General features: G+C 41.0%; 3 protein-coding genes across 3 annotated transcripts; 1 reads left to right on the top strand and 2 right to left on the bottom strand.

The window, feature by feature from the left end:
- Positions 1–1,292: 1,292 nt before the first annotated feature.
- Positions 1,293–2,879, top strand: PCOAH_00052670 (3-hydroxyisobutyryl-CoA hydrolase; the record flags this gene model as incomplete). Its single annotated transcript, XM_020062047.1, has 1 exon — positions 1,293–2,879. One exon carries the CDS (start codon positions 1,293–1,295, stop codon positions 2,877–2,879), a length of 1,587 nt encoding a protein of 528 aa, XP_019917878.1.
- A 544-nt stretch (positions 2,880–3,423) lies between these two features.
- PCOAH_00052660 (Uncharacterized protein) lies at positions 3,424–5,110 on the bottom strand (the record flags this gene model as incomplete). The annotated part of the gene is made up of 2 exons (XM_020062046.1): positions 3,424–4,751; positions 5,026–5,110. 2 exons carry the CDS (start codon positions 5,108–5,110, stop codon positions 3,424–3,426), a joined length of 1,413 nt encoding a protein of 470 aa, XP_019917573.1.
- A 1,035-nt stretch (positions 5,111–6,145) lies between these two features.
- PCOAH_00052650 (Uncharacterized protein) lies at positions 6,146–12,963 on the bottom strand (the record flags this gene model as incomplete). The annotated part of the gene is made up of 3 exons (XM_020062045.1): positions 6,146–12,488; positions 12,608–12,710; positions 12,909–12,963. 3 exons carry the CDS (start codon positions 12,961–12,963, stop codon positions 6,146–6,148), a joined length of 6,501 nt encoding a protein of 2,166 aa, XP_019917696.1.
- Between the last annotated feature and the right edge of the window lie 1,152 nt (positions 12,964–14,115).

The following is a 14,115-nucleotide window of genomic DNA, read 5'->3' as shown; positions in this document are numbered from 1 at the left end:
CCTTTTAGCCCCCTAAAACGGTGCAATCTATTCGTGGTATATACACCTCTTCTGTACGTGCGCACCTAACGTGTGACTAAATCGAATGCATCATTTTGTCTGCACTGGTGAAGACGAAATGCGCCCTTTTTGGCTATCCCCAGTTTTTTTTGTGCAGATTCTTTTCCTTCTTATTTACGGTGAAAGACGTAGCGAGGCTTTCCGAGCTTCCACCGCAGTAACAAATATATGTGAAGATTCACTTGATTGAAAAATCCAGCGCGTCCAATCTTCTTCACCCGGCTGTATGAGGGGTGCCCCTAACGCTGTGACCCGATGGATAGACTTTTTTTCCAGTGGCGAATCTCTTCTCGCGGTAAGCAGAGGGGTTAGAAACAAAAACAAAAACAAAAACTCAACGAAACAAAACGGAAGGAAACGCAGAGTCTCCCTACAATCAAAATAAAAAAGAATTGAATTGGTGAACCAAATGGGGCTTAAAAATGAAAAAAAACGGGAGGTTCCCCTTCAACGTCGAAGATGGAACTCCGAAATTGGGGACAAAATCGGTGGTCCTTTTTTGTTCTGTTTAGTTTATAATGCGAACTTTTCGCCAACTGGATTCATATCAGTGGGAAAATACAATCCATAAAGAAGGGGCAGAATGCTTCTCCCAATGCAGTTGTTAAAAATATATATAATAATCGGGCAACATCCAATTGGGAACTACTTTTAACGTCGTAAAATGTCCTAAAAGGAAAAAAAGTAGCAACAAATTCGATAAAATGGAGCAGCAAAAAAGGCAAATTTTTTCAGCAAAACAAGAGCAACTTTTTTTTTTTTTTTTCCCGCAACGTTGAGAGCACGTATATTTTTTTATTCGCAAATGCGGGCGAAAAAAAAGAAAAAAAATTCTCCCTTTGAGCAACAGTGCTTTGTAAAAACCCACTGGACGAACGTAACAAAATGGGAATTTTTTTCTATTTCAATTAAATCAACCTAGTAAGTTCACTCCGTCCGTTTTCGCGCTTCAAATGGGTACCTTTTTCATCTGCACATATGTTTGAAAGTTCCACACTTGAAACGGGAACTTATTCATATTTTATGCCCCTTCCCCTTTTCCACAACTTCGTGTTACATTCCGCTAAGTTCTTTTCTCCGTAATTTTGAACCTCTTCAAAGAAAAAAGGAGAAATATTGACAAAATAAACGCATGCAGGTGTAGAGGTGCGGTTGGGTATTGCCAAGTATTCGCAAACATATACGTATAGCGAAGGTACACCCCGCCTCTTCCACCTCCTCACAACGCAGGTATGCAAAAATTAGGGTTGCGACTCCATCTGGGAGAGGCCAAGCGAGGAAGACGGGGCTTTCACCATTATGTAGTCAAGCCCGAGAGGGGCGGCTCTCTTTTTTGTGCTTCCCATTTTTGCACAGTCCATTCTTCTCCCAAAAAGGCCAACCCACAGAGGGAGTTGAACGGCGCTCCCTTCTGCGAAAGGAGACAAACCAGCAGCTTCTTCAGCAGAGCGAGAAACAACTGTTCCGTCGATGGAAAAGGAAGAAATGAAATATTTTTTGAAAAAATGGAAAAAAAAAATAGCAAGACGTTCCATTTGACGAGGCAAAGTGTATCCACTAAAAAAGCAACCACAGTCGATTCTGCAAATCGTGGACAAATGAACGAAGCGGAAAAGGCGAAAAACGCGGAAGAAGAGACACTCCTCAACAATGGGGGTGAAGACAAAATGGCCAGTCGAAAGGGGAAAAACGAAAATAGTGACCCACTCATAGATCTAGAACTGTCCGAAGTGTGGTCTAAAAAAACACTCCTTCTAAATTTCAAAAATAGTGTATTCGAAATAATATTAAACAGGCCAGAAAAACTAAACGCAATTAACAAAGACATGATTAATGGATTGTTAAACATTGTGAAAAGTTTAAACAACGACGATAGGTGTAACATTATTGTGATTAGAAGCATCAACACGACCTGCTTCTGCTCAGGTTCTGATGTCAAGGACATTGTCCAAAATAAAGAAAAAGGGATGCAGCATTTGAAGCAACTCTACATGTATATTCACTATTTGTCGAAAATGAAAAAACCCATTTTGTGCATATGGAATGGTTATGCTATGGGAGGGGGGCTTGGAATTTCCATGTATGCAAAATTTAGGATAATAAATAAGAAGGCCATATTTGCTATGCCGGAAAATAAAATTGGCTTTTTCCCCGATGTGAGTTGCTGCTACTTTTTTAAAAAATATTTTGGAAGGAATATTGGTCTTCATCTAGGGTTGACTTCCCTACGATTGAATGAAGTCGATTTAGTGAACTTTAAAATTTGCAGCAACTATGTCGAAGACGTGGATGAACTGCTGAACGATATTTACAAAATTGGGAAGACAAAGCAGGATGAGTTTGATACTAAACTCGCCAACGTTTTAGATAAGTACCCACCCAAGGTCACTACAGACACGAAACCCGTACTTACTGAAGAACTGATTAGCAACATTGAAAAGTACTACAGTTCGGTTACTAGTCTAGACGATCTTGTTAGCAGATTGAAAAAGGACCAGGATGACAACCCATTTTGCCAACAAACCCTTGACGCTATAAACCAGAACTGCTACTCCAGTTGTAACTTATGGTTTGAATATTTCCTTTACAGTTATGATAAACCCTTGGAGGAGGTCCTAGACAACGATTTTAAAATTACACAACATTTCATGTATCACACCGATACGTTCGAGAAGGGCGTAACTGAGCTGCTTGTGAAGAAAAATAAATCCTTCAAGTGGAGCTCCTCGTGGGAGTGTGACGATGTGCAAGTCGGTCCAAGCGTGGAAGACATTCTAACAAACAACGGGATGTTGTCCATCCGTGGGGAATTCACATGAGTGCGTTAGTAGGTGGGGTGGAATACATGGCAATGCGAAAAAAAACCTATTCACACACAACCGGGTATGTATGAACTAGTGCGTCAATGCAAAGGGGACACACGCACATTTACGGATGCCCCCATATGGGCCATCCATGTATACAGCTATGCATGGCAAAATTGAAGAAACAAACCTGGAAAGGTCAAAAAGATGATAAAAAACTTTGGTGGTTATTTAAACCGAAGTGACGAATTTTTTTTTTTTCCCCCATGTGGTTAGTAAATGGGGGTGCATATAAGGTGGACACTTCAAAAAAAAAAAAATGGAAGCCCACGAGGCGGACGGGAGGGAGCATCTAAATTGGTTGCCAAGGGAGGTAACTAATTTCGATTGCACATTTGCGGGAAACGCTTCACATACATGCCTTCTACTGGGTGTGGCTGCTTTGGACACGCGCTTCTCCACTGAATGGGCGATGATCCAAGGTAGGAAAGTAGCTTACGCCAAATGGGAAGCTCGTTCGAAAAGTGCTGAACGGCGTACCCCACGCGTCGAACTGTTTTCACCCCCCAACGATGCGTCGCTTTTTCCCCTTCCGCCTCCTCCTCGGGCGAGCAACCTTCCTGTAATAGTTGTTATTCATTTTGCAAAACTTGTAACCCTCTTCTTCCGAGTCTGTAATGGATTGATCACTGCTGACGTCCACCACATTTTCGTCATTGATGTATCTGGAGTTGGGGAAGGAGCCGCTGTTGGTGATACTGACAAGCGGCCTTGCGTCTATTTCTTTTGCAATAATGGAATCACAATTCGAAGCAGACCAGAACTTTAAATGTTTGTCATCCCCAAAGGAGGTGAGGATGTGTCCAAGGGGGTTCCAATCCAGCAAGGTGATGGAAGACGGTTTATCAATCCCATGTGCAGAAGAAATTGTTTGAACGCATTTATTATCATTCGTGGTGTAAAATTTAATATTGCCTCTATTGTCGGAGCTAGCGAAAATATGATTCTGCATAGGATTCCAGGTTACATACGTGGGTTCATAGTTTAATCCAAATCTTGTGCCCAAATTCTGATCACTTTTGTAGGAGTACAACAATTTAAAGTTTCGAATGTCCCACAATTTTATTAAGCTATCTCTACTACAGCTCAGTAAATAAGTACCATCGTGATTCCATTTTATTTTATTTACATTAGCCTTATGTGCATTCAGAGAAATAATAGGTTTAGTGATTCTAACATCCCAGAAGGAAATAGTTTGGGTTCTATTTCCGCTAGCTATAATTTCGTTAACCGGGTTCCATGACAAACAGCTAATATTATTTGTATCTACATTTTTGCACTTTAAATCTTTTATAATTTTTCTTGTTTTTATGTCCCAAATTATGGGGTTGCATGTATCAGCACAACCAGCCAATTTGGTATTACAACATGATAGACTAATGTCTAGAACACATTTTGTTAATCCTTCAAATGCATAATTATCCAACAGATTTAAGGCCGATGATAAAATGACTATTTGTCCTAAAGAATTTCCTGCAAAGAGGTTATCATTTTTGGACCATTCTAGACAAGACACAGCCCCACCTCCTATGGGTATTCTCTTTATATCCTCGAAATTGAAATAGAGTCCATTCCAAATGGCTAGTTCACTTAGTTGCGTTCCTGTTAGTAACCTCTTCCCATCATTAAACCATTTTAAACTTACAATCATTCCTTTGCTTTTGTTTAAGCAGGAGTATGCCAAATGGGACAGCACACCATCGTGCCTATCTATCATGTTACTGTAGCAGAAGAGCGGCCTAACTCTTCTAGAAAAAATCGGATGATTTGGGTACAGCTTGCGCTCGAACTGTCTCTTGTATATGTCGCTTCTGAGGAAATTACAAACTGGAAGGTTATGGGGGAGGGAAAAAAAAAATGTAATATGTGTATCATTGCTACTTGCGCATATGTCACCATAAAACGTGTGACGCATTTTGCGAAGCAGTGAAGGAAGGGGTGTTGTTGTTGTTGTTGGTGGTGGTGGTGGCATACTTTGCCCACTTTGCAGTTTCGCACATTCCGAACTGCACTCCCCCCTTCATCTTTCCGATGAACCATAGGAGTTATACGCGCATGTATGCATTCACGCACAGGGGGGCTGCCACGTTTGTTGACCTACTTGATGCATTGAAATCAACGGCGGGTCTATCTATGCCCAACTTGGTTGGGTAGTAGTTGCTGGCATTCTGGTCGTCTGCAAACATTTTAATCACTTCGCATGAATGTACAGGAAATTACCAACGTTGGGGGTGAAATGACCCGTAACTAAGCGCATATGCCCTTTTGTTAAGAGAGGGGGGTGGGTGGTAGGTGTTTACTTCGGCTAGCTGCTAATGCTTGCATAGGCGTGTATACGTTTTAAGGGGCATATAGCCTAGCCCGAATTATGCCTTCTATTTAGAAGCGCCTTTGCGACTGATCTTGTACGAGGGCGGGCAGCGGATGCCCTTGGAAGGATGTCCCATCTTAGCCCTGCCAACCGCGCACACAGATGTTGCAATGAACAAGTAATGCGTAATCAGGCTTGTATAGAGGTAGGCAAATGTATATGCTCATGCAGGTGGGTTATACCTTTTTTTTGTTCACCCAGTTGTGCCTAACCGTTGGGAGCACGTTTTACGTTTTTTGCGCTCTTCCGTGAGGTACTTTGTTCCCTCCTTGCGACTGCGCATTTTAAAAGCGTAACCCTATTTCCATCCACAACAGGGTAAATTGCGCAAATCGTAAAAGCAACCTTCCAACCATGGGAGGGGTCGAAATGTTTGCGAACAAATTGGTTTATTGGGATGAGTGGGTGCCCCACAAGCAATATATCTTCCGCGCGACGAAAACATGACGACCGGGAAAGAAAAAATACCGACGACTGCTGAACACCCCGACTTCGGGGAAAACACATTTACTGTTTTGGTGCAAACTTATAAATGCGCACCGCAGAAGCTGCAGCACATTGAACTAAAAGTTTGTCAAGCAGAAAAGAAATGAAATTCATTTGTCACGTAAAAAAAAAAAAAAAAAAAAAAATGATAATTTTATCGAATTCGCGTAAAAAGGAATAGTATTCCCCTTTAATTTTGTTCATATTCACATGCTTATTCTTTTGCTATTTCCGTTCTTCTTTGCTTTGTTTGTTCCCCTTTGGGCTGCCCGTGTGGTGGCCATTTGAGGAACACACACTGGCAGACACCTCCATTTGACTGAACGAATACGCCCGTGGCGCTGCCCAGGCGGACGATCGTTCATTAGTGCCCACGCGATATCTCCCTATACTCCTTGAGCACGTTTTTAAAGAAGGAGGAGAAAAAAACGTATATAGAATAGTGCTCCTTGTGGAGGATGTACAGAGAGTAATTAACAAAGTAGTTATTTTCCAAGTTGAAGCTTCCGTTTTCGCTTATGATTTTTCGTAGGTACTGCACATCTGACATGCTGTTTGCGTTGGATGCGTTTTCCATCCCTTCGGGGGAGCAGTGCAAAGCGTTTCCATGGTCTTCCCCATCGCTATCGCTGGGGGCACTCCGACCGGTGTTACTTCCACTATCGTCACCACTAACGGTGCCGCTCCTGCTTGCATCGCTGTTAGCGTTACTGTTAGCGTCACTGGCTGCTTCACCGGAAGCCCCCGAGCTGGAATGGTCGATCTCCCCCTCGCTGTCGCTTGAGCGTTGCTCCTGCTGTTCCTGTTCACCGTAGGCGTCCTCCACGGTGAGGTACCTCTTATTCCCCTGGGGTGACTCTGCTCTCTCCCCGTGCTGCTTATCTTCATCATCTTCTTCCAAATTGTCGAAAAAATCCCCATTGTCACACTTCTGATCGTCACTTGGTTGACCATCCACTGGCTGCTCCCCCTCGTTGGTTACCTTAATGTGGCTACCACCATGCCAGGAGTTCCTGGATAAGCCGCTCTTATACGTGGAAGGCAAAATGTTGGAGGCCTCCTCATCTAATTCAATATTCATATTTAAAAAGAAGTAAATAAAATGCCGTACAATAATATAGAACAAGCTGTCGTATATAAGTTCTATCTTATTAAAGTTGTGAATCATGTCTAGAATATCTTTGTCCAAAGATTTGATAATTCTAATATACAGTCTAACAACACATGCAGGGATTTTTAGCTTATAAATAAAAGGCATCATAAAGGTTAACTTGATAAGGAGGGATTTTACCATCTTCTTATCCATGAGAAAAAAAATGGAATTATTCTTATACCCTATTAAATAGTTGGCAATGGATTTTATGGAATAATTGAAAAGGTCTAGATGATTCAAAACGTTCACATCTGATGTTAGTTCTTTCTGCAAGTGACAGATCATAATGTTGAAGGAGACAAAATCGAGAATGACATTTTTTACAAATATGTTATTAAGTTTGATATCCGAATTGATTAATTCATGTGCCTTTTCGTTGAAAACTTCTGGGTAGTAATAATATTCTGTTAGCAAATATTTCAACAATTTGAAGCAGGAGCTTTTAATGGCCAACTCCTTCGTTCGTACAGCCAAGTCGTAAATATGGTAAAGGATAAAATTGTGGATACTCATATTGTAAAGTTCTGTTGGGTCATTTATGGTGTAGCTGAAGAAAGACGACTTGCTATATCCAAGTGTTATATTCTTTAAATTGTTGAAGATAAATCGGAGGGCATAAAAAGTTATGCTTTTATGTTCCTTCCCACTCTGGTCATTGCTTAGGTAGCTATATTTTCCTATTAGACTTATTAAAATTCTGTTCAGTAAATTTTTCATCAAGGTTGGGAAGCTTCTCACTGTATTCCTCAGATTAATGACGGAGAAGGTGTTCCTTACACAGTGTAAAAGGTTATCTCTAACACTTCTTTGTCTTTCCTTTTTTCTGACTGATGATCTTCCCTGTTGTATTCTCTCCCCATCGGAAAATGAATGTTCCCCTTCCTCTATGGCGTAATTTTCCCTTCGATTTGTCTTGACCACACTGGGTGGTAGGAATATGTCTCCGTATCTATCCCCTCTGCATGTCCTACTATTACCGCTCTGCTTCTTTGCCAAGAGGTCCTTCTTACTGATGGTTAGAAACTTACACACAAAATCGAAGTTCATAAAATCTGCATTGTCTAGGTAGTAATTCTTTCGATTAAGGAATAGATGGTTCCTGATCGTGGGGGAAAAATCCTTAAATTCATAAATAATTCTAAACACCCTGATAATCGTTTTGAACTTTATGTAGTCTTTCAAATCGTATAGGATAAGCAAATCCAGCAGATACTTCAGCGGGAAGAAATGCAGGATGTCCATGATTTTTTCATTTTTTACTAAATAGTGAAGTGCTAGGTAGTAGAACAAGTTATTTCCGTTTAACAAATTGAAAAAGAAAATCAGCCTTTCTGTGTTGTACTCGCCCATCATCAGGATGTTTTCACCCGATGGGCTCTCTTCGTTTGGGTTGTTTTTCCCCCGCAGTGGCGTTCCCTTATGGGTTTGTCGCTTTGAACTCCGTTTAACCTTTCTATGCAGGTTCTTGGCTTGCTCCTCACGACTACTGTGTAAGCTGCTTCCACTGCTACCATTGCCACTATCGCTATTACTACTTTTGCTTCTTACACTTCCCCCGCTGCTGCTTGTGCTGATGGTGCTGTCGTAGTAGGGGCTCCTACTGCCCCTTTCGTGCGTGGCTTTCCTTGCGGAACGTCCGTCCGCCCTGTGCCCATGCACCCCCCGATGACTATCATTCGTGGCGTGTCTGGAACTGTAATCGCTCTTCGTATAACTTTGATTTAGTTCCCCCCCATCGTAGCAACTCTCATTGTCAGTAAAAATGTTCATTTCGTTATCATCCTTCCTGCGTCCTTTCCTTACAACAGTGTTGCTTTCGATATGGGTCTCGATCGGACTCATAGCTGTTTCTTTCGTCTTGCTATTCCTTCCATTTGGGATTTGAAGAAACGAACTCGACATACTGCTATTCCGACCACTGGAGTTTTTTCTCTTTTCCTTTCCCAATTTTTTACCCATAACATCATTTGAATTATATTTTCCGCTTCTTCCCCCATCGTGTTTTCTTCTTTTCTTCCTCCGATTGGTGTCAAGCACGATATTATTGTCAATAATTTTCACGTTGATTTTTTTTTGTCTTTTCTTTATCTGTCCCCGGCTTTCTAGCTTGTTAAGGTACTCATTGAGCATTTTGTTCAGTTCGAGTTTATCCGCGTTCATACTCATTTCCTCTAAAGTGAGGACGATCACATTTTTTATGTTATTAAAATTTAAGCAGTAGTGAAAGGTCCTCTTGTACTTGCTTATGTTTCTTTTTAAATTGTCTATAGAGTTACATATATCTTCCAACTTCTGATCCTTTACACACAGATATTGGAGGAATTTTTTTTTTTTTTTTTTTTTACTCTTCAGTGCATTGTTCAGCGTAAAGTGAATGTTCTCTATGAACTTCAAATTTAGGTGCAGCTTATCGACTATGTTCTGGAAGTAGGAGTTTTTGTAAATCTGTATCAGGTCGGCGCAACTTAATTTGTCAAATAGGTTTGTGTTCTTCTTTAGTTCGTAGTTGTACTTGAGGTTTTCCACCACGTGGTGCGGGGTAAAGAAGTGATTCATGTGAACGTCCCCATTCGTGCCGCTTTCCATGTTTGTGCCTCTTGCCAGGTTGATGCCGCTCCCCAAGCTGTCACGCTTCCCCGCACCGTCCTCCCCCTTATCCGCGTCACCACTTTCACGACAGGCGGTCCCCGCTTCGCCCGCAAAATAACTAAAATTTTTAAACACCCACTGTTTTTTGTTTTCCAAAAGGAAGAAGGACTTCTTTTGGTAAAAATATTTTGCGTACTTCACATACGAGTAGGAATGCCCAAATATGTGCAGAATACACCACGTGTAGACATAAATCAATTTGGTGATTTCCTTGAGGAAATATTCCATTTGATCAGTCATCTTTTCCAACTCGTCTTTTTTATACCTTGCGTTCCTCTGCGAAGGAATTAAATATGCCTTCATGTAGCTATTATACGTGGTGGCTATCTCGGTAACAAATTTTAAAAAATAATAATCGAACTGAAAGATGTTGTCTGAGTTGTACAAACTGATGAAGTACGATATTGTGTCAACATTTTCTACATAATCCAAACTGATCATTTTGTTTTTATTTATCCTATTCACGTCGAATGAATTTTTTAGCTTGTTTATATTGCTTATAACTTGGTAGAATTTTTTTTTTTTTTTGGCTTTCCTCAAAATATCGTTAAAGATATTTTTGTTCGTATATTCATGTTGATATATGCCATCTTTCGTGATGAATCGGTTTGGAGATCCTTTAGACTTTGTTTTTTTCCTTCCCCGTTTGGATTCATCACCACTGTATTGGCTATCACTACGTTGGTCATCGCTGCTTGGGAAATTTCCCTGGCTGTCAACACCTCCTTCGCTGCTGCTGCTTCGGGATTCGCTGTGCACATTATCACTATTGCCTAGATTGTCGCTTTCTTCGTACTTGCTCTCCTGGTATTGGCTTTCCCCCCCATTGGTGGAACTTCTTCTACTTTCACTGTCGCTGAGACTATCTTCACTGTAGCTTCCCCTATGGTGTGCTCGTCCTGCATTCCTACCTTCTGTGCCGGGCCGCATGCCCCACTTGGCCCCCCCCGGATTTATGTTGAAATTGAGCACATCCTTCATCTCTCCGTCACTGTCAAAGCTATCCTTCCTGTTGAAGTCGTCTTGACAGAAATTTCCAACTACGTTTCTGTATTTCATCAAATATTTGACAATGTTAAAATCATGTAGGTTTGAATTACCCCTCATGTCAGTTGCGCTTGCCGCTGTGGCAGAGGAAGAAACGCTGGTCCTGCTTCTGTACCTCTTTCCGATAGTCCTATCCGTGGATCCCACATCAGACCCGCTATCCCGAAAAGTATTACTGTTGCTGCTTTCTGAGGAGAAGCTTCCCCTTCTTTTATTCCTCCTCCGATCATCAGCCGAGCTGGAAGAGCTCCTCATGCTGCCACTGTACTTGGTTCGAAAATTTTCACTGTGATCATCACCCGCTTGGTCCAAGGAAACATTATCAAAGTTGAGCAAATTACAAAAATTTAAATATTTATTCTTTTCTTGTTCGAAAATATTATGATTAAAAAACAATCCAGCACTTATAAAAATGTGGAAGATTTTCGACATGGTGGTTACACAATAGTTGAGATATTTAATTAACGCATGAGCATTTCTGTGTGCGTGAAAAAAATCCTTGTCTTTGCTTTTTTTTTCGATATAATATAAAACATTTTTATGGAAGGAAAAAATTAAATAAGGGTTATTAAAAAAATAAAATAAAGCATTGATAGTTTCGTCTGAGTAAATATCACGATGAACTTCATTTTGGTAAATAATTTCTACAAAGGAGTTTCTGCTTCCTTTTGGGAAGGTATTATTTGATATAAAAAAGTTGTTCAATTCTTTGTTTAGATAATCTTCCTGATTCTTTTTGTTCTTCGAATCTTCATTTGTGTTGTAACTGTTTTGCTTAAATTCCTTCATGTTGTATTCCTTTTTTATTTCTCCTTCCATTGGGGTGGCCCCCACTGGGATGGCAGCGTTTGTACCGCTTTGCTCTGTATTTGGTTCACTTGGGTTAAACTCACCATTCGATTTATTCACATTAATTGAGGATAAATCTGCAGTGGAATTATTTGCCATGGAGGTGCTCACCCCATTGACGTCGTGTGGTAGCCCGTCTGAAGTTATGATTCCACCTTTGCCCAAATGGGTGTGTATATTGATGCCCTCTCCATCATGAACTATATAATTATTTCTAAAATTCACCACAGCCGTGAAGAGAAAAGTATTCATCGATGTGTCAAAAATGTTCCTGATTAGATACTCATTAATATATGTGTACTGAAAGAAGTTACAAAATATTTTCACCACTTCATTGTCCAATAATTTATCCAGTTGTATTTTTTTTAAGAAACAAAAATAGTTTATCACATTGTTTTTTCTCTCTTCAAATCCTTTGAACAGAAAGGAGTATGAATTTTCATTCGTCTTGTAATTCAGGTCGAAGTATACATTTTTTAAAAAATACAACAGACATAATAAGTTCAGGAAATATTGGAAGGTCTCATAAAAATTATGTTCATTTATTTTCTCCTCCTCATCCTTTGCTATTATTTCTAAGCTCATTTTGTACAGGTCAAAAATGTTTACTTCGCACTGTTGTTCGTCCATGCTTACATTTTCGAACAGGTTGGAATTCAGAAAGGAGTGGTGGTTTCTGAATTGGGGCAGATTAACCTCTGTGGCTTGTTTCTTCCTGTTGCGGTTTTTCTCCCCCGTGTGGTCACCCTCATCCACGGTGCTGTCATTTGCGTGGTTGTCCTCGTTTGGGCAGCTACCCTCGTTTGAGTAACTATCCTCATTTGTGTAATTGTCTTCACTTGTGTGACTGGCTTCATTTGTGTAAATCTCTCCCGAGTCATTCTTATCGTCGTCGTTTTCCCGCTGCACATCTATTATGTTCACTTCGTTGCTCTCCTCCTTGAACGAGTTCTTCACCCTTTCGATGAGGTCTCCCTTGCTCCGTTTATCGTAAATGACAAAGAAGTTCCTGGAAAGGGGGAGGTGGAAAAGCAAATGGTGAATATCACATCGGTGCTTCACCCATTGGCGCATATTCCTCACACGCTGCGTCGCACTTATTGGACCAGCGCCGCCGTTATAGCTTACTTCATCTGGTGAATCAACTCGCTGAAGGCCTTTTCCGCAATGTCCCTTTCGTTTGCTTCCGCGGATTTGTAAAACTGGTGGTACAGCACCAGCATCTCTTCATCTGAAGTGTTCGGGTGAAGAAGGGGAGGAGCGTGTAAGGGGTGTGTCGATTACACAAACTTAGCTGCAAAAACTAGGCAGACGAAAACTCAGTTGCGTACACCCAAACGACGGGCTGCACTTCTCACAGGGCAAATCAGCAACCCCGGAGGGTTCCCATTTCTTCACCAGAAATTCTTAGCTCATTTCATTTTCCTACCTCCATATTCCTTCAGTTCCCTTTCCAAAATGTTCAGAAGCTTCCCTTTCTCCATTTTGGAAATTTCACTAAGCACAAATTTCCCTCTTTTGCGCATCCGCCAGGAAAAAGCAGGAGAAATATATTCTTTAAAATATGTCCCCTTGACTTTTTTTACAAATTATTTCATGCGCAAGGAAAACAGGCCTGTTTTACGCAGCCAAGCAGCGCCATGCATGAGCAGGAGGTCAGAGTTCTCCCTAAAATGCTTCACGCGCTGCATTCAGAAGGATGGCCTTTACATATGGCATTGCGCATGGACACAATAAGTGTTTGCATATATATACATGTTATGTACTTATGAATTATGCGTACGAACAAGCCATGTGATGACAAAAAATGAGAAGCACATAAAACGTGGCTAATGTGCTTCCGATGCTTCCCCCTTCGAATTCTCCGGAAAAAGGTGAATAAGCATCATGCAAATATGTACGAGGAAAGTCTCTCCCAAAAAGGGGAAAACAAATTTGACAAATCCATTGACAGGGGGAGGCGTGATGAGAAGCCTAGTTAAAAAAAATATATAAAATAAATAAAAAAGATACGCATATGGACGAAAGGCGCAGCACGTTATGATGACTTTTTATTTTACCCTTCATTTTATTTTTTCTGCCTATCGTTGTGGCGTTCCCTTTAAGTGCAGTCTCTTCATTGCGTAAAAGGTACTATCGTCCAGAATTCCTTCCCCCCGCGGCTATTTTCACATTATTATCTGATGTGCGCACGCCCAAATAGAAAATAAAAAAGCTTCTCGCGCGAAGGGAAAAAGCGCGCCAGAGTATGTGCACACGGATAACAAGCACATACGTGTATAATATGCAAATGGAGCTTTCGAGTGAAGGTATATCCCGCAACATATACGGCACATTGCGTATATGTATTTATATGTGTATATATTTTTTTCCTTTCCACATGTAACAGTGGCTCGCACAAAATTAGCACCCACCCAGGCAATGCAACGGGGGGAAGTCCACCCCGAGCATCACCACGTGTCTTGAGGAGAAAACAAAAATACCCTCCGAATGTTTATGTGGATGTGCAGCTCTGTGATATGCACACAAAGGTGGTCTCCTCACGCATAAAGGGACTCCTCCCCAAGTTTGACTCTGTCGACCCATTTCATCCCCCCGAAAAAGAAACTTAACCAAAAGGGATACCCATCTCTGCA

This window comes from Plasmodium coatneyi, chromosome 14, assembly GCF_001680005.1.
Source record: "Plasmodium coatneyi strain Hackeri chromosome 14, complete sequence".
NCBI lineage: Eukaryota > Apicomplexa > Aconoidasida > Haemosporida > Plasmodiidae > Plasmodium > Plasmodium coatneyi.
Note: the sequence above shows the minus strand (reverse complement) of the source record. Positions and strands in the feature narration are given on the sequence as shown.